Source organism: Eptesicus fuscus, chromosome 13 (assembly GCF_027574615.1).
Source record: "Eptesicus fuscus isolate TK198812 chromosome 13, DD_ASM_mEF_20220401, whole genome shotgun sequence".
Taxonomy (NCBI): Eukaryota; Metazoa; Chordata; class Mammalia; order Chiroptera; family Vespertilionidae; genus Eptesicus; species Eptesicus fuscus.
Genome location: NC_072485.1, coordinates 277875 through 295721, shown reverse-complemented (window position 1 = coordinate 295721; position 17847 = coordinate 277875). Strand labels below are relative to the sequence as shown.

Sequence of the window (17847 nt, the reverse complement as noted above, 5' to 3'; positions counted from 1 at the left end):
CAGTTGGGGGCAACCAGGCCTGCACAGGGGGCAGTTGGGGGTGACCGGGCCAGCAGGAGAGGACAGTTAGGGGTGACCAGGTCAGCAGGGAAGGGCTAAGTTAGGGGTGACCGGGCCTGTAGGGGAGGCAGTTGGGGGCAACCAGGCCTACAGGGAAGGGCAGTTGGGGGCGATCGGGTCGGCAGGGGAGGGCAGTTGGGGGCGATTGGGCCAGCAGGGGAGCAGTTAGGTGTCGATCAGCCTGGCAGGGGAGTGATTAGGGGGTGATCAGGCTGGCAGGCAGAAGCAGTTAGGGGCAATCAGGCAGGCAGGTGAGCGGTTGGGAGCCAGCAGTCCCAGATTGTGAGAGGGATGTCCGACTGCTGGTTTAGGCCTGATCTCTGTGGGATCGGGCCTAAAACAGCAGTCGGACATCCCCAAGGGGTTCCAGATTGGAGAGAGTGCAGGCTGGGCTGAGGGACACCTGCCCCCAGTGCATGAATTTCATGCACTGGGCCTCTAGTCCTATATAATAAAAGCCTAATATGCTAAGTGTCTGGTCAACTAGTCGGCCGTTCAACCAATCAAAGCGTAATATGCTAATGATATGTAAGGTCGCTCAACTGCTTGCTATGACATGCACTGCCCACCAGGGGGCAGACAGTCAACCAGTCGCTATGACCTGCACTGATCACCAGGGGCCAGATGCTCCCACTAGTAGGTTAGCTTGCTGCCGGGGTCCAACCAATCAGGACTGAGCGAGAGGAGCCGGACACTCCCTGGAGCCCTCTTGCAGTCCCTTCCCCATCCTGATTATGTACCATTGGGGTCCCTCAGCCTGGCCTGCACCTTCTTGCAAACCGGGACCCCTCAGTGTATGTCAGAGAACCAGTTTCTGCAGGCCAGGTCAAGGGACCCCACTGGTGCACAAATTTTTCACTGGGCCTCTAGTACTATCTAATAAAGAGGGGATATGCAAACTGACCATCAGACCGTCACAAAGATGGTAGCACCCCCAGTGGAGGCCAAGTTCTTCTAACGAGCCTTAAGGAGCAATCAGCAGGGACCTGAGGCTGCGTGGTGCTGGGCTGGGGCAGGGGACCTGAGCCTGTGCCCTCCACCTGGTAGGGCTTGACAGGGGACCTCAGGCTGTGCCCCCTGCCCCGGCATCAGGCCAGGAGACCTCAGGCCACAGCCTCCGCCCCAGCTTCAGGCAGGGGGCCTTCAGGCTGCATCCCCCACCCTGGTGCTGGGCCAGGTACCTAAGGGTGTGCTGGAGGACCCGAGGCTGTGCCCCCTGCCCAGCAGGGCTTGATGGGGGACCTGAGGCTGCGCCCCTCCTGGTGCCAGGCCAGGGGACCTGAGGCTGCGCCCCCCACCCAGCAGAACTTGACAGGGGTGGGGCCGGCCAGGTCTGGATCTTGCCCAATGGGGGTGGGCCAGCTGGGTCTTGGTCTCGCGTGATTTTGAGGTGCTGCGGATGGGTGGGGACTTGACTCTGGGTCCCGTGGTGTGCCCCAGACTCTGACAGGAGGAAGATTTTCATATACATTTTACTAATTTTCTTTCATCTCTGACACTTCTATTATAGAGAAAGGGCAAATAGCAATATTAAAATATTTCCTCTAATTAATCCCTTTTTAATGTGCATGAATTTTGTGCACCGGGCCACTAGTCCTATATAATAAAGAGGTAATATGCAAATTAACCCTTACAAGATGGCTGCCTACGACCAGGCCAGCAGGGAGGGGTTAGTATGGGACGACCAAACTAATGAATAAGCAGGCTGTGTGGGGACACCAGTCCTGCAGGGGTTTAGTGAGGGATGGCAAAACGACTGAACAAGCAGGCTGCATGGGGCAACCAGGCCGACAGGGGGGGCTGTGAGGGGCGACCAGGTTGGCAGGGCGGGCAGTTGGGGGAGACCAGGTCAGCAGCAGCGGGGAGGGGGGGAATTAGGGGTGATCAGCAGGGGGTAGTTAGGGGTGATGATCAGGCCAGCATGCAGAGGCAGTGAGGGGAGATCAGGCCAGTGGGGGGTGAGGGGGGCGCGGAGATAGGGGCAACCAGGCAGGCAGGCAGGCAGGCAGGCGAGCAATTAGGAGCCAGCAGTCCAGGAACGTGAGAGGGATGTCCCGATCCCCGGGATCAGGCCTAAACTGGCAGTTGGACATCCCCTGAGGGGTCCTGGATTGGAGATGGTGCAGGCTGGGCTGAATTTTGTGTACTGGGCCTCTAGTAAGAAATAATGATCACAGTTAGTTACCCTTCTAATTTCGGCCTTAGTTCAGACATCTATTCTGGGATAATGATCCTCTCTTCCATGAACTGCGGGATTGACGTTTAGAAACAGCCCGGTTAAGAGGTCATTATTTCCCGGCTCCAAAGCCAGTGTGTACTGTATTTTCCTGGTCACTTTATTTCCACAAAAAGGTTGAAGTCCCGGACCCATCAGCACAAGTTTAAATTCACAAGTCTGAAAACTCTGACAAAACTATAGCTACTTTAGATGTCTGCAAATGGAATGAAAAGGAACTATACTGAATGGGTACAGTTACTTAAGTGGCTACCATTCCTACTCATGGAATCACAAAACTAGACGGACATGGAAATCCACCCGGCGAGGGGCGGGACACGGGCGTTTTCCCTCCGAACTCTTCAGAACTGTCGCTCGCACTTGACACTGCTCCCTTCTCTTCCCTCCTTTGTTCCACAGCCGGCGCCGGCCGCTCTCTCCGCCGGCAGACTCTGCCCTTCACTTGGCCGAGCAGAAGCCGCCGCGGAGGCACTTTCCGGGAACCCGGCTCCCCCGTCCTCCCTCCCCGCGGCGGTGCCCTCTGGCTGCGGAGCTTCCCGGGGAGGACGGCGGCAGCACCGGACTGGAGGTCGTTTCCGTCCATCACAGGCCAGAGCCGGGGGGACCGGGACACCCCTCCGTGGAGGGCGCGTCTGCAGGACGAGAGCTGCTCAGCCGGAACGCCGGGCAGTGCCCTGACACTCGGTCTCGGGTGAGAGCCGGGCTCGGCGCTCCGGGCGCCCCGGAACTACGTCTTCCCTCCCCGGCGGGCTCGGCGCGCGGCGGGCCCGGGCGGGGCGCCCCGAGTCTGGGCGGAGGCCTCCGGTCAGCGGGGCGGGGCCGGCTCGCGCTGGACGCGGCGGAGACAGAACCGGAACCGGAACCCCGCCCGCCCCGCCGCCGCGGCCTCCTCCGCCCGCTGCGCGAGCTCCCGCGAGGCCCGGACTCGGGAGGCGGCCGCGACCGAGGGACCGCCGCGCGCAGGCCGGACGCTCCGCCGCCTCGGGAGCCGCCGCCCAGCCGACGGGGCGGGGCCGCGCGCCGCGGAAGAGCCGGCCGCGGGGCGATGGGCGGCGGGCTGCGGCGCTGAGGCCGGGCTGCTGTCACCGGCGCCGCCGGACCCGCGTCCGCGCCCGAGGCTGTGGGGGCGGCGAGGCAGGCACAGCGACCCGGCCCGGGACATGGGGCCGCGCCAGCCCGGCGCCCGGCGGCCCCCGATAGACGCGGCTCCCGGCGGCTCCCGGCGGCGTCTTCTCCCTGCGCGGCCCTAGAGCTCGCTCCTCTCCCGGCGGCCCCCGCCCCGCCCCGCCCCGCCCCGGCCCGTCGGGCGACCTCTGGTTCTGGCTCCCGCCGCGCCCCCGGACCCTGCGGCCGCCCCCGATGCCGGCAGCGGTTCTGAGCCGGACCCGGTCGTCCCTCTCGGAGTCGGGCCTGGGCCCCGAGCGGCGCGGGGAGGCGGCGGTGCGCCCGTAAAATGCCCGTTGGATAAAGGAGGACCTCTCGCCACGGGCCCCAATGAGCGGCACACAGCCCACGACCACCGACAGGTTCGTACGCGCCGGGGGCCGGCGGGCGGAAGGGCGCCCGGAGCCCGCAGCCAGGCCGGCCTGACAGGTCCTGGCGGGCGGCCCCGGGAGGTGTCGCGTTTTTCTGGGGAGAAACTTCTCCGAGGTTCTCCGGGACGGCCCGGGAGACGTGGTGCGGTGTCTGTGCGGGTGCGCCTTGGGGCTCTGCCCTCGCCCGGGGGCCCGGGGAGGGGCGGGGAAAGGGCCGCGGCCGGGCCGGGGGTCGTGCGGCGCCGCTCACGCCCGCCCTGGCCTCCCGCCTCGCCGGGAGCTCCCGCTCAGCCCCGTCCCGTGAGGCCGGCGAACTCGGTCTCCGGTCCGCCCTGCGCAGTGCAGGTCCAGTAATTGTCCGGACTGTTGACGTCACCCGTCAATCACAGGCTCTTGCAAGGGACAGTGTCAAGGAGCCAAAAAAAAAAAAAAAAAAAAAAAAAAAAAAGTGAGGGGAACCTGGAGCTTTATCTGAATAATTGCATTGTCGGTATTTCATCTCCCAGAAACATTTGTATTTAAAGGGATACAAACCCCAAGCGAATCGTGTAGGGCAGGCATGCAGTGGACGCGCCGGTCCGCTGGTGGTTGGGGCTGTGCAGGCCGTTTGTGATTTCCGCGGAGCACTCTGCATAAAAGCATCTTCTTTGACTACATTTTATTTTCCACTTTAATTATGGCTTTGTATCCTTGTCTGAGACTTCAGCTTGTTTTTTCCCCCAAGCAACCTTCAAACTATTATATCATTAAAAAAAAGATAAAATAATGGAATTAGGGGGCCAGTGAAAGGTCTTTGATGCAGGGTGCAATAGTGCTTCTGCAGAAAATAGTTGAATTTCCTAAACGAGTTTCACCTAATTGTAAGACTTAGTTGTTGATTTAAAAGGGCCAAATTCCATTATCATACCATAACAGCTACTCCAAAAACAGAACTTCCTGTTCCTGTTGATGCTTTCCAGTGTCAAGTGAATGTTTACCTAAAAAGATACCATTAAACATTTAAACTATATTTATTTTTAGGTTGGGTGTCTTAAAAATATGTTTTAGTTTTTAATGAAATGAGATAATTTTCAACTTTTTGAGAGCGCACTTAACAGGAGTAGCACCGCTTATCTTGATTTCTCTAGTTATCCTCATTCCTTTCGGGCTGTTTTGCTCCTGAGAAATCAGTTTCCTGGGCGTGTGGGTCACTGTTCTCCTGGTTTGTTCAGTTCCCTCCCACTCTGCTGAACCTGTGGGCAGGAAGTCTTATTAGGAACTGAGGTAGTGTTGGTGGTTTTCATTGTGATAATAGGGGTGTTTAAATTTGTAGAGACAGATACAGTCATCAATTCATTCCACACAAAAATCACCCACAAACCCCACTTAATGAATGACCTTTCTTCCTCTTTGCTTCTCAGAGATTTTCTTACTATTTCCATTATCTTGGAAATAGAATCTTGGGATTTGTGCCCTTTCTGTAACGTAGGTGAAGTACAAATATGCAATAAGCATGCAGCGAATCGGTGCCTGTTCTTTGCCAGGCACTGTGGTAGGCCCACAGGGTGAAGAGATAGGATTCTAAGTCTAAGATGAATCTGCAAATTGGTTTGGATGGTAATATCTTTGAATTGCTGCAAGTGCTGCCTGATTTTACCTATTTTTTTTAGAGAAAAATAACACCTTTAAAAGTCATTTAATTTAAGTAGCACTACTGAGACAGTATGGAAACCTGTTTCTGAGAAATTTACTACCAGCTTTTTGAAGTGCTAACTGTTCTTCTGTGACCGGTGCGTTTTCTTGAAGCGTATTCTATGAAGAGCCAGCCTCCACGGCCCTTTGGGGGGGGAGTTGCCCCTGCCGAAGGCTGGGTTGAAACACAGCTCTGATCCTCTGTGTGCCAGGATGCCTTCACAGACTCCTGCCAGCATCCTCACCTCCGCAGCCCGGCCTGCCTCACCCTCGTCCGGACTCACGGCAGCGAGCCGGAGGCGTGCCTTGCCGGCTCTAGAGCTGCTGGCACAGTTGGCAGTGCCAGTGTAGCTTTTAAAGATCCTTTCAAGTTTGAAGTTCTGCGACAAGGTCTGGCTTTGCTTGGTAGGGTGTGCAGACCGCAGGCCCGCGGCGGGACTGGGGTCTGTCTGTCCTCAGTGGGATGGGACGGGCTGGTTTTGGACGTTACTCTGTTTCGCAGTTAGCTGGTGGCGGAGGACACATGGCTGAACGAGATAAGCAAGTTTTATTCTTATGTGTTAGGGAAGTGCTGGGGCTGGGATGGAACTCAACTATGTTTAGGCTGGGATTGGTCACTTTGGATGCTCAGACCTAATATCCTGTTATTACTTTGCAGTTAAATTAACACATTTATTTACTCTCTTTTCCTTCTTTTCATCTACTCCCCAAACCTCTCCCTCCCCCCCTTTTTAAAGCATCGTCATCAATGAAAAACCCGAACTATGTTGATGGTACTGTTTGTATATAGACCCTCTGAACAGCTTAAAGACATAGGTAAGCAGGGGACCTCCCAGTCTCTTGCTTTGCAACTTCTGTGGGACCTGGAGACTAGTTTTCACCGTTTAGAATCAGCACTTAAAAAGTGGCGGAAATATCCGACGGCCGCTCTTCAGTTCGCACTGATGGCCACGTTCAGCCCTAAAACTTACCTTGTTCCAGGCCTCTTAGTGCCGATCTCCTGTCGCCGAGAATTCAGGGCTTCGGTGGCGATTGGAATTTCCTCTGAGGAATAGAAGAGAATGATTTTCCGTGGACTCAGTAAATGATTTCAGGCTAGGTTCTAGAACAATGAATTTTTAGGGGACAATACAGGTGGCATTTTGTTATAAGGGTTTTCCTTGGAATAAATGGAGTTTTGTCTTGTCTTGGACTTGGATTTTGTTGTTGTTTTGATTTAGAGATAAAGAAAGGTTTTTGAGGTATTGGCATTTTCTTAGTGTGAGTTCAGCTTTATGCTTATTTAATTTGAGTAAACTTTAAAAGTGAATGTGAAAACCTGTGACTTTATATCCATATATCCAGTAATTAGCATTTTCATTCATGATATTTTTTTTTCTGCCAGCGTTGCTATATAATGCTTTTGATTAGAAAACAATGCAAAAAATACTGTAAGTGCTAATTTGAAGGTTGCCTGAGCCATCTGCAAAATGAAATTATTTGTAGTATTATAAAGTCAGTCATTTGATAAATACAAAATTGAAATTGGAAATCAATCCCAGTTATGTTGTCTTTTCTAATATAAAACCACGATTCATATAGGTATTCAATAGTACATTCACTTGTTCAATTCTACATGAGAAACATGTACCATCCAAATTAAATTAAAAAAAATACAGAGTTGTAGTCTTCCTGATAGATGGCACATTTATTAGATGTTCACATTTATTCAATGAAATGACAAGCAAAGCTTTATTTGAATCAATGCACAAATATGTTAACCTGGAAATACTGCATAACACATTCTTGGTTTCCAGTTGTATATAATAATGTTGAGTTAACCTGTAGGATTTTTTAAAAACTAAGTTTGAATTTTCAATTTAAAAATTAAATTTGAGGCAAACATTGACGGAATCCATAAATAGTGTGTTTTACAAATTTTTATGTGGAACATTGTGATTCCTGGGAAAATCTATAATAATAAAAGCGTAATATGCTAATTAGACCGATGTCCTCCTAGATGTCCTTCCGGACGACCTTCTGGACAAAGCCAGGCTGCGAGGGAAGCCAGTGCCGGCAGCCCGGGGAAGGAAGCCTCCTCTTGCATGAATTTCGTGCATCGGGCCTCTAGTCTTTGCATAAGCACACGGTTGCCTCTTCTAAAGGCCATCTAGAAATGGGTGTGAGTTGCCTGCCAAACTGACATGGGTCACAGAACCAGCAGGATGTTTTAATGTTTTTTATTCAGAGATGATTGGAGGAACTCTTTTACATCATAGTTGTCTGACAAGTTACTAAAAATGTTTCTTATCGTGTAATTTCTTATCTCCTAGAAAGTGACCGTGCCGTGTTCTCAGGAGTAGGGCGTTGGCCTTCAGTGGGTCTCCAGCGGGAGCGCTCGGCTTTGGCGCTGTCTAAGGTTTCATGTGAAGACACGCTCCTTTCCCGTTTAATCATTAAGAGTCTTCAAAATGGTGGCGTTTAAACCGAAATTATAAAATCAGCAAAATCATAAGTATTTTATCTCATTTTGAGTAAAATACCCTCATGCATGTACTGATGTCCTGTCATTCTTTAGCTTTTACAGTGTGTTCGACTCAGTGTAGAGCAGATCTCCACTTTAGGCAGCTCATAAAGTTTAAGTCAAGTTATAAAACTAGAAAGGACAGTTATATAATTAGATTTTTTTAAATGTTTCTTTTTTTTAAATTTAATAAATTTTTATTGTTCAGATTATTACAATTGTTTCTCCTTTTTCCCCCCATGGCTCCCCTCCACCCGGTTCCCACCCCACCCTCTGCCCTTACCTCCCCTGCCCTGTCCTCATCCATAGGTGTACAATTTTTGTCCAGTCTCTTCCCGTACCCCCCACACCCTTTTCCCCCTGATAATTATCGATCCCCTCCCATTCTATGCACCTGATTCTATTATATTCACCAGTTTATTCTGTTCCTCAGATTTTTAATCACTTAATTTTTAGATTCACTTGTTGATAGCTATATATTTGTTGTTCATAATTTTTATCTTTACCTTTTTCTTCTTCCTCTTCCCAAAGAATACCTTTCAGCATTTCATATAATTCTGGTTTGGTGGTGATGAACTCCTTTAGCTTTTTCTTATCTGTGAAGCTCTTCATCTGACCCTCAATTCTGAATGATAGCTTTGCTGGGTAGAGTAATCTTGGTTGTAGGTTCTTGCTATTCATCACTTTGAATATTTCTTGCCACTCCTTTCTGGCCTGCATAGTTTCTGTTGACAAATCAGCTGACAGTTGTATGGGTGCTCCCTTGTAGGTAACTAACTGTTTTTCTCTTGCTGCTTTTAATATTCTCTCTTTGTCTTTTGCTCTTGGCATTTTAATTATGATGTGTCTTGGTGTGGTCCTCTTTGGATTCCTTTTGTTTGGGGTTCTCTGCGTTTTCTGTACTTGTAAGTCTCTTTCTTTCACCAGGTAGGGGACGTTTTCTGTCATTATTTCTTCAAATAGGTTTTCAGCATCTTGCTCTCTCTCTTCTTCTGGCACCCCCATAATTCTGATGTTGGTACGCTTGAAGTTGTCCCAGAGGCTCCTTCCACTATCTTCAACTTTTTGGATTCTTTTTTCTTTTTGCTTTTCCAGTTGAGTGTTTTTTGCTTCTTCGTATTTCAAATCTTTGATTTGATTCTTGTGTTCCTCTAGTCTGCTGTTGGGTCTCTGTATAATATTCTTTATTTCAGTCAGTGTATGTTTAATTTCTAGTTGGTCCTTTTTCATATTCTCAAGGGTCTCGTTGAATTTATTGGCCTTTTCTAGGAAATTCTTGAAAAACCTTATAACCGAGGTTTTGAACTCTATATCCAGTCATTTGTTTTCCTCCATGTCTTTTGTTTGTGATCTGTTTCTTTGTCTCCATATTTTCGCTGCTTCCCTGAGTTGGTAGGGTGGCTTTGTGTGCTAGGTGTCCTATATGGTCCAATGTATTGGCCTCCCAGTTACCTGAGGTGGACGCTCTTGGTGCACCCCTTTGTGGACTGTGTGTACAGCCTTGTTGTAGTTGAGTCTTGATTGTTGTTGGTGTCACTGGGATGAATTGACCTCCAGGCCAATTGGCTGTGAGGACCCGCTGTGTCTATAATGGGAGAATTGTTGTGCTAGAGACACGTTTATGGGGCAGGACTTGTTCCAGTGGGGCTTTGGTGCTCACTGAGTCTGCCTCCTGATTGTGTCCCTTATGAGAGGAGTTGAAATCTGGTGTCGTCTCATACTGACCACTAGATACATTAGCTTCTGGATCTCCAATGGGGTGCAGGTCAGCTACTGTCTGAGGCCACCCAGCAGGAGCTACAGCGAGAACTACAGTTTTCTCCTCTTTGCTTGGGGTTTGGAGGTTTTGGAGCTGTCTGACTGGAGCTGCAGTTTATTTGGTTAAGCTGCGATAGGGCAGGCCATTTATATGCAAAAGCTGCTGTGCAGAGCTTGGGTGGGTTTGTTGATTGTGCAGGATGGAGTCTCAGGGACTCACTAGGCTAGGGTGTGGCAAACAGTGATGGCTGCCAGTCAGCAGACCCTGCGTTTCTGCGTTTCCAAGTCCCCGCGTCCTGCATCCCGCACCCCAGCGCAGTAAACAATGATGGCTGAGTGCACCTCTGCAAGAAAGTCACCCTCACTTTCCGACCCGATGGCTAACAGTCCAGTTTCTCCTCGTAGGAGTTTGGGTCCCCAGCGTCTCCCCAGAAACTGGAGTTCAGAGTAATCAGGAGCTTGTCTCCCTTCGGGTTGAAAAAAGCAATGCACCCAGTTGCCCGCCGCCAGCCCGGTTCGCGCGCCTCCGTACCTCAGCTTTTCAGCGCTTGTGCACGTCTCAGTGCTCTTTTCTCTTTCCTTCTAGTTGTAGAACTTCCACTCAGCCAGCTTTCCCGTGGTTCTGGGTGATAGACGTTTTGTCTTTTAGTTGTAGTTGTGAAATTGTTGTGTGAGGCAGCAGTTTAGGTGTTTACCTATGCCGCCATCTTGGTTTCTCATCTATAATCTAGATTTTTAATCTAGATTATTTGGCTCTTAAGTCTCCTACTTTTTCACTTTAAATGATTGTCCTTCTACATACATTATTTTTTCTTCCCTACTTTCCAACCTGACCAAGCCCAAGTGGGATTTTATCTCTTACAGTATACTTTTTAGTACCTTGTCTATTTTAATTTTAAGTGATTCTAGAGTAGCTGCTCATCACTTTCTCAGGAGACTGCACAGCAGTCTAATCTCATAATCAGGACACGTTTTTAGTTTAGAATTTTGGAAACATGCCAAATTTAGAGCATTTTACTTTTTCAACTTAGGATATCTAGAGTACCAAGATAGCCATATATGAAAGAAGTTTGTCAAACAGCTTCTAATTTATATTAGCTTCTAATATAGCTTCTAAGAAAAGCCCACGAAGCTAATATCAATAATTTTCAGCTTTTTGCTTCTGCAGAGGTAATACACGATGATGCCGAAGGTCAGAGGTTTTGCCAAAATGGCATAAGCGTACAAGACTGACTTTTTAAAAAAAATATTTTTATTGATTTCAGAGAGGAAGGAAGAGGGAGAAAGAGATAGAAACATCCATGATGAGAGAGAATCATGGATTGGCTGCCTCTTGCAAGTCCCCCACTGGGGATCGAGCCCACAACCTGGACATGTGCCCTTGACTGGAATCAAACCTGGGACCTTTCAGTTCACAGGCCGATGCTCTATCCACTGAGCCACACCAGCTAGGGCACAAGACTGACTTTTAGTACAAGGAGAGACACACTAAGTTTAATTTAGTGAATTAGTTAATGTAGCTGACAGATTAGGTTCTTACTGGCTTCCTAGTGTTGAGAAACATGCAAATGTAATGGCCAATGAAAAAGTGGATTTCCTGCCTTGGGACTGTGAGTAACAATTCAGGAAGAAATGGGAAATATGTTTTAAAACTCTGGTTTAGTTGGTGCTTACTTGTCACACTGCTTTTCCTTTTAATATAAAACTCATGGTCATTCAAAGAAATTGCTTTGAGACTACAGCTTTGGTCAAATATTATATTTAAATGCTGATTTTAGATTCACTTACGATATTAAATAGGAGTTTGTAGGTCTTCTGTGGGTTCAGAAAATGTAGATTATTCTACTGTTGAAAGACTGAAGACGTCATTGGCATGTGAAGAAGTTGTATGTGTAATGCAGAAGGTGGCTGTATCTTATCCAGAAGACGAGTAATTCCTCAAATACACTTAGAACATACAGGAAATCTGTGAGGGTGCGGAGACAGTCTTCCATAGATGTCAGATGCCTGTCTGTCTGTCTTCCAGACACAAGCTAATATGCTGTGGTTTGCCCTGTTCGTCGTTGTGGTTCACCCAGAGGAAGTGGTTCTTGTGGGTGAAGGTCTGATCGTGTCAGAGATTGTTGGTGGCACATGCACTGTCAGCTTCTTTCCGGTTTCCTTGGCTGTTTGGGGCAGGACCTTCTCAGGGCAAGTACTGCTGAGGGCACTTACATGTTTTGTAGTGAAAAGGATGGGTTATTACAATGTGTAACATCTACCTCTCAGGCGAAATGAGGGCTAATGTTTGTGAAGTGCTTTGAGATGCAAGTCTGAAAGTACAGACATTTCCTAATCGTATTTGCAAGATACTGCTATGCTCAAATATTGCTCAAATTAAGTAAAAATATGTTCACGTAGTTAAGTCTTACTCTGTGGAACTTGACTTCTGTAGCCATTCAAGTGTTTAATCAAGGCAAGAGTCATGGTTAGAATTTTTTCCTTTTTTTTTTCTTCTAACTCTTTTTAATAATTTTAACCTACATGGGCTAACTTAGTAGAATAAAATACCTTGTCTGTAGTAGTACTATTTGAGTCTTGTTCACAAAACTTGATGCCTAGAGCAAGCTTCCTCACCAGTTTACTGGTGTACTAAAATAATGTAATTGAGAGAATTTCCTTTGAGATCAGTACCACATAACCCAAATCCCTGTATTTGCTTTGCTGAAATCTACGTCATGCTCCTGTGGTTTATTTATTTTTGCATTTAGCCTTTACCACTTTAAAAAATTAACAGTTGTGTTTTTTTTTTCTGGGGGGGAAAGACACTTTTTAAAAAGCTAAATTATCAAAAATTTTTTAGTTTCTCAAAGGTAGAAAGATAGCTCTTAGTCATTTTTAAGTAACTATTATTTGCTTAAATATATTGTTATATTTTTAATACTAAAATACATAGGAAATAAAAAATAGCTCAAATTATCCAAGTCCCTAGATGATGATGTTCAGGTTTAAAAAACATACACAAGAAAATTCAATGACATGTGATGGTATAAATAAAGTCTCTCTGATCTTCTCCTTATCCCTGTACACCCACCAGTTCTCCAACTGTCTGCCCAGAGTTAACCATAGTTAAATTTTTTTGTCTGCTTTCTAAAGCATTCTTATAAATATACTAGCCTTTCCTTTTAACATGCTTTGTACCTAGCCTCCAGCGTATCGATCAGCTTTTGCTAGGTTACGCTACCATAGCAACCCATTCAAATTTCAGTGGTTTACAGCGGTGGTTTATTTCTTGCTTACCTTGTATCATGTCTGCTGTGGACCGGCTGCAGCATTTGTGGGGCCCCCTGGCTGAGGGAAAGAACGGGAAAACTGGTTCAAACATGTGACGGCTCTTCAAGTTCCCGCTCAGTCCTGGTGTCCATCAGTCCCTCCGCTTACACACGCACTGGCCAGGGCACGCTGTGTGGTCAGGCTCGTGGTCAGGGCCAGGGATGTCCACCTCCACAGGTAGCATTGCAGGCCACACCCTGATGGCAAGGCTGCCTAAGCCTCCAAGGAAGCCAAGGGCAGAGGAGTCTTTGGGAACCGGCGAAGTGCTCGGTGCCTGCACGCGAGGTAAATGCATGGTTTTGAATCTGGGGAAGTCTTTAAGGGAATACTTCAAACACAGAAACGTAGAGAGTGGCATGGTGAACCCCGTTTTCACGTCCTCTCACATCCGCGCGTGGACAGTTGCTCATCTGTCTCCTGCTTCTGTTTCTCCACTGGATGTCATCATTTTACCGTAAATATGTCACTATCTCTGCAAGGTAAGGTCTGATAGTGTCACGTCTTTTAGTAGATTCTTACTGTCTAGTTAGTATTCTTACCTGCTAGACTCTAGTAGGTTGAGGTAATGGCTCTGTGGGTTGATAGGTGTGAAGTAGGGAAGGATGTTTATTGAGTGACAGCCAGAAACTTGTTCTGTGTCATTTTGGGTATTTCTGGAGGAGGCTTACAGCAGAATGTCACTTGTGTTTCCAGCATCATCTTTACTCTGAGACAGAGACAGAGACAGAGACAGAGACAGAGAGAGAGAGAGAGAGAGAGAGAGAGAGAGAGAGAGAGAGAAGAAGGAGAAGAAAAAGGAAGAGGAGGGGAAGGGGGAGGGGGAGGGGGGAGAATAGGGAAGGGGAGGGGAGGGGAGAAGAGAAGCAGGGAACAAGCCTCTGGGGGGAACATTACAACAGATGTGATTTGCAGGAGGTTTCACTTCTCACCGAGCCTCTGTTGAAATGATGCCATTTGAAAGGAATCCTAGCCCCAATGGCTCTCAGTCTTCTGGGAGCTCCCAGTCAGTGACGTGATTTACTCTGGAGAAGAACATTGGAATTCCACATTTATAAAAACCCTGTATTCACCTGTTCGATTTACTGTCCAGAAAAAGGCTCTGTCAAATCGTTAAGGATGTCCTCAGGATAATATAAAAGTAAGGAAATGAGTCTATCTGATTTTATGTTATTTTGATTGAATGTATTGGGGTGATATTGGTTAATAACGTTTTACAGGTCTCAGGTACTCAATACATCCCAAGTCAGGTCTCCTTCCGTCTTTAAAGCCACTTTCAACTGCTCATGTTTCAACTCCACTTTAAGTAAAGACTTCACAGATTTTATTGGCATGCTGCGTGATGCAGTGCGCTCACCTGTCCTTCCTGTGGTTGTAGGCGGCAGCAGGCATTGCGTGTGGGCCTGGGCCATCAGTTTCACGGCATATCCTCTGGGGAGGGGTGTTAGTAATCAACAGTGGGAAGCAAGTAAAACTGACTAATGCCCTTTAGTTTGTAGATTCGCAGGTGGCAGTGAGGTGATCAGAGGGGATTTATACAGGCTAGTGAATAAATAATTATTGTAATTAACATGACAATAGCTTATTTTAGTATAGTACTACTATGTAATTTTTTAAACTTCTTTCACTGTGTGTAGAGACATTTAAAGTAGTCTTTCTAGATATTTAAAAGTTTTGGTTTTCTTTAGTTAAGTTCTATTGTTTACCTCATTTCAGAATCCATGTAACTGCAGTAGAAAAATGGCTATCATCTATAATAATAAAAGTGTAATATGCTAATTAGACTGGACAGCTGAACGACCTTCTGGACGTCCTTCGGACGACCTTCCAGAGGAAGTCCAGGCTGCGAGGGAAGCCCAGGTCCTGGGTGCCAGAGGGAAGCTGGTGCCGGCAGCTGGGGGAAGGCCTAATCTGCACGAATTTCATGTATTGGGCCTCCAGTTGACTTATAAATTTAATTTGAGTTTTTCTTGTCATTGAATTGATTTTGGCTTTTGTTGCTTGGGATAATATAGTTTGTTTTCAGTGTATATGATTTTTTTTTTCATGGAGTATAACTCTTTGACTTGCCATTGTTCGTGTTATTTTTCTGTTGTATCATGATTAAAAACATTTATTTTCAAAGATAGTTTGTCATCCCTTAGAGCAGTGGTCGGCAAACTCCTTAGTCAACAGAGCCAAATATCAACAGCACAACGATTGAAATTTCTTTTGAGAGCCAAATTTTTTAAACTTAAACTTCTTCTAACGCCCCTTCTTCAAAATAGACTCGCCCAGGCCGTGGTATTTTGTGGAAGAGCCACACTCAAGAGGCCAAAGAGCCGCATGTGGCTCGCGAGCCGCAGTTTGCCGACCACGGCCTTAGAGTAATGTACTTGTGCTTTGGTTGTGGTTTAGTTTCATGGGCAAGCTGCACAGTTTGGGGAAAGTTTCGTGGCTTCAGTTACTGTATTTTTTAAAAATATATATATTTTATTGATTTTTTACAGAGAGGGATAGAGAGCTAGAAACATCGATGAGAGAGAAACATCGATCAGCTGACTCCTGCACACCCCCTACTGGGGATGTGCCCGCAACCAAGGTACATGCCCTTGACCGGAATCGAACCTGGGACCCTTGAGTCCGCAGGCTGACGCTCTATCCACTGAGCCAAACCGGTTTCGGCTTCAGTTACTGTATTTATTCAGAAGCTCTCCATGATCAGAGTTCTCGAGACTGTTTGAGTATGTTGCCTGTGAAGAGTAAAAAAAAGAAACGTACCACTATGCAATCATCGCTTAATAGGATTAGGATGCTAGGTACAATTGTTTCAAAAAATAGGAATCAAGTAAAATATTAAGTGGATAAATAGTAGTGATTATGTTAATCTTTATTCCCTGGCAAAATTATTTTTGAGACTATCCTGTTTGTCACAGATAAAACGCTTTGAAAGGAAAAGCTATTTTAGCTCTTACTTTACATATTTTCCGTTTTCAGCCTTTGAAGGAGAAGAGCGGTGGAAGGGGCCTGAATGAGGGGCTGTGGAGAACGGAGCCTGGGTGTTGTGTGTGAGACTTGTCCTGCTGCTTACCAGCTGAGAGTCCTTAGGCAGATGCACCTCTCGGAGCAAGCAGTTTACTTTCCACATCACTAAAAATGGGAATAATAATACTTAACTTGCAGAGTTGTCATGAAGAGTAAATGAGAATGTACTTAAATGCCTAGCACCAATAAATTATAGTAGCTGTTACTGTTTAAATTTCAGAAATTAGTTATGTTTTTCTAAAACTGTGATCTATGCGTCTAAAAGGACTTTGAATTCATATGAACTTGCTGCTGTTATGACTGTGCCTTGTGAAAATATTCCTTATCCTTTATATTTCAAATTGTAGGCTGTTTTTAAAATTAAGGTACATTTGGAAGTGAAGAAGATACTTAAGAGACACAGTTATTTCAATTCAGACTATGAAGCAATAACATCTTTAGTTGCAGAATTGGTTAGATTTTTAGGATCGGCAGTCAACTTTTAAATCTGCCTTCAATAACTCAAAATTTGTCCAGTTCTGACTTTACACATTAATTAATTTATTTATTCAGTAAATGGTAATGTCTGCTCTGTATAGGTCATTGTTTGGGCAAAGTTATTTTGAGCTCTTGTTACTGTTGATTTATATTTAAGGATTAAGAAATTTACCTGTTAGAGTGATATTAATTGACTAGTGGCCCGGTGCATGAATTCATGCACATTGAAAGGAAATTAATTAGAAGAAATATTTTAATATCGCTGTTTGCCCTTTCTCTATAATAGAAGTGTCAACCAAATTCATGATTGACAACAACAGATGGAAACACATGCATGCTATTGGCACCAGCGAGAGTTTTATATTTATTGTGCATGTGTGAGTCAACTTAGCCTTTTATAGATATAGAATAAACTTGCTTAGTTAGACCTGCTTTCTGATTTCGCTAAACTTTTTCCAGCCCAGTGAAACACCCCAACTTCTCTTTCAGGTAATTGTCAGCAACTCAACATGAAGCAGATTATTATCGTAGATCAAGCAGGGAGAACAAAGGGTAAAATATTTAACTGCAGCAGTTTGACTATATCCTGCTCAGTGAGAAAACCTGAAGTCATTTTCAAGGTCCACCATTTCTTACTTCTTTTCAGTCAGGCCAAGCTACTAAGCTTTCTAAATCTCCATGTTCCGGCTAATGAAAAGAAAATAGGATTCCACCGAGTCTCCTGTCTACCTACTCCAGGACTTCTGTGAGGATCAAATGAGATGAGGCATGGGAAAACGCTTCACAGACATTTGGTTAAAGTGTGAAATGTTTGCACCTGGCTATAAAGCAAGTCATGTTCCTGGGCTGAAGAAACTCCAAGGAGGATAGTCGCTAGGGAGAGGAAGCGGGGCGTTGCTATGTGACGTCATTACCTGGACAGTCGGACACTTAGCATATTAGTCTTTTATATATATAGATTGTTGAAGATAAAGATGAGAAGTCCTGTGTATTTTTCAGAAGTAGTGGTATGTGAATCATAATTAATGAGTGAATTTATTTTTTCCAAATTAAAAAAAATTAATGTAACTTCCTATCACATATATTTATTTATCTATTTGTTTACTTATTTTCTTTTAATTATATTTTGTTGAGTTACCTAAAGTAAAAAGAAAACATGGTATAAGTTGAAATTTAAGAAACTTTAGGTGTTCGGTGCTTTATTTTCCTTTGAATTTATTTTATTGGTGAGAGTATTACAGATGTCTCCTATTCCCTCCCTCCTCCTTTCCTCC

At 46.2% G+C, this 17847-nt stretch overlaps 1 protein-coding gene and 1 long non-coding RNA gene across 4 annotated transcripts in view; both read left to right on the top strand.

Moving 5' to 3' along the window:
• The first annotated feature begins 3156 nt into the window (after nucleotides 1-3156).
• Nucleotides 3157-17847, top strand: part of ARHGEF12 (Rho guanine nucleotide exchange factor 12) — a 250615-nt gene continuing 235924 nt past the window's right edge. For all 3 annotated transcript variants that reach the window (XM_008150189.3, XM_028158388.2, XM_028158387.2), the window contains exon 1: nucleotides 3157-3822. In XM_008150189.3, the coding sequence (XP_008148411.2) occupies nucleotides 3791-3822 (32 nt within the window). In that variant the 5' untranslated portion in view covers nucleotides 3157-3790. The remainder of the gene's footprint in view (nucleotides 3823-17847) is intronic.
• LOC129151083 (uncharacterized) lies at nucleotides 13972-15102 on the top strand. The gene is made up of 2 exons (XR_008557883.1): nucleotides 13972-14213; nucleotides 14789-15102. It is a non-coding gene; the product is annotated as an uncharacterized LOC129151083 (long non-coding RNA).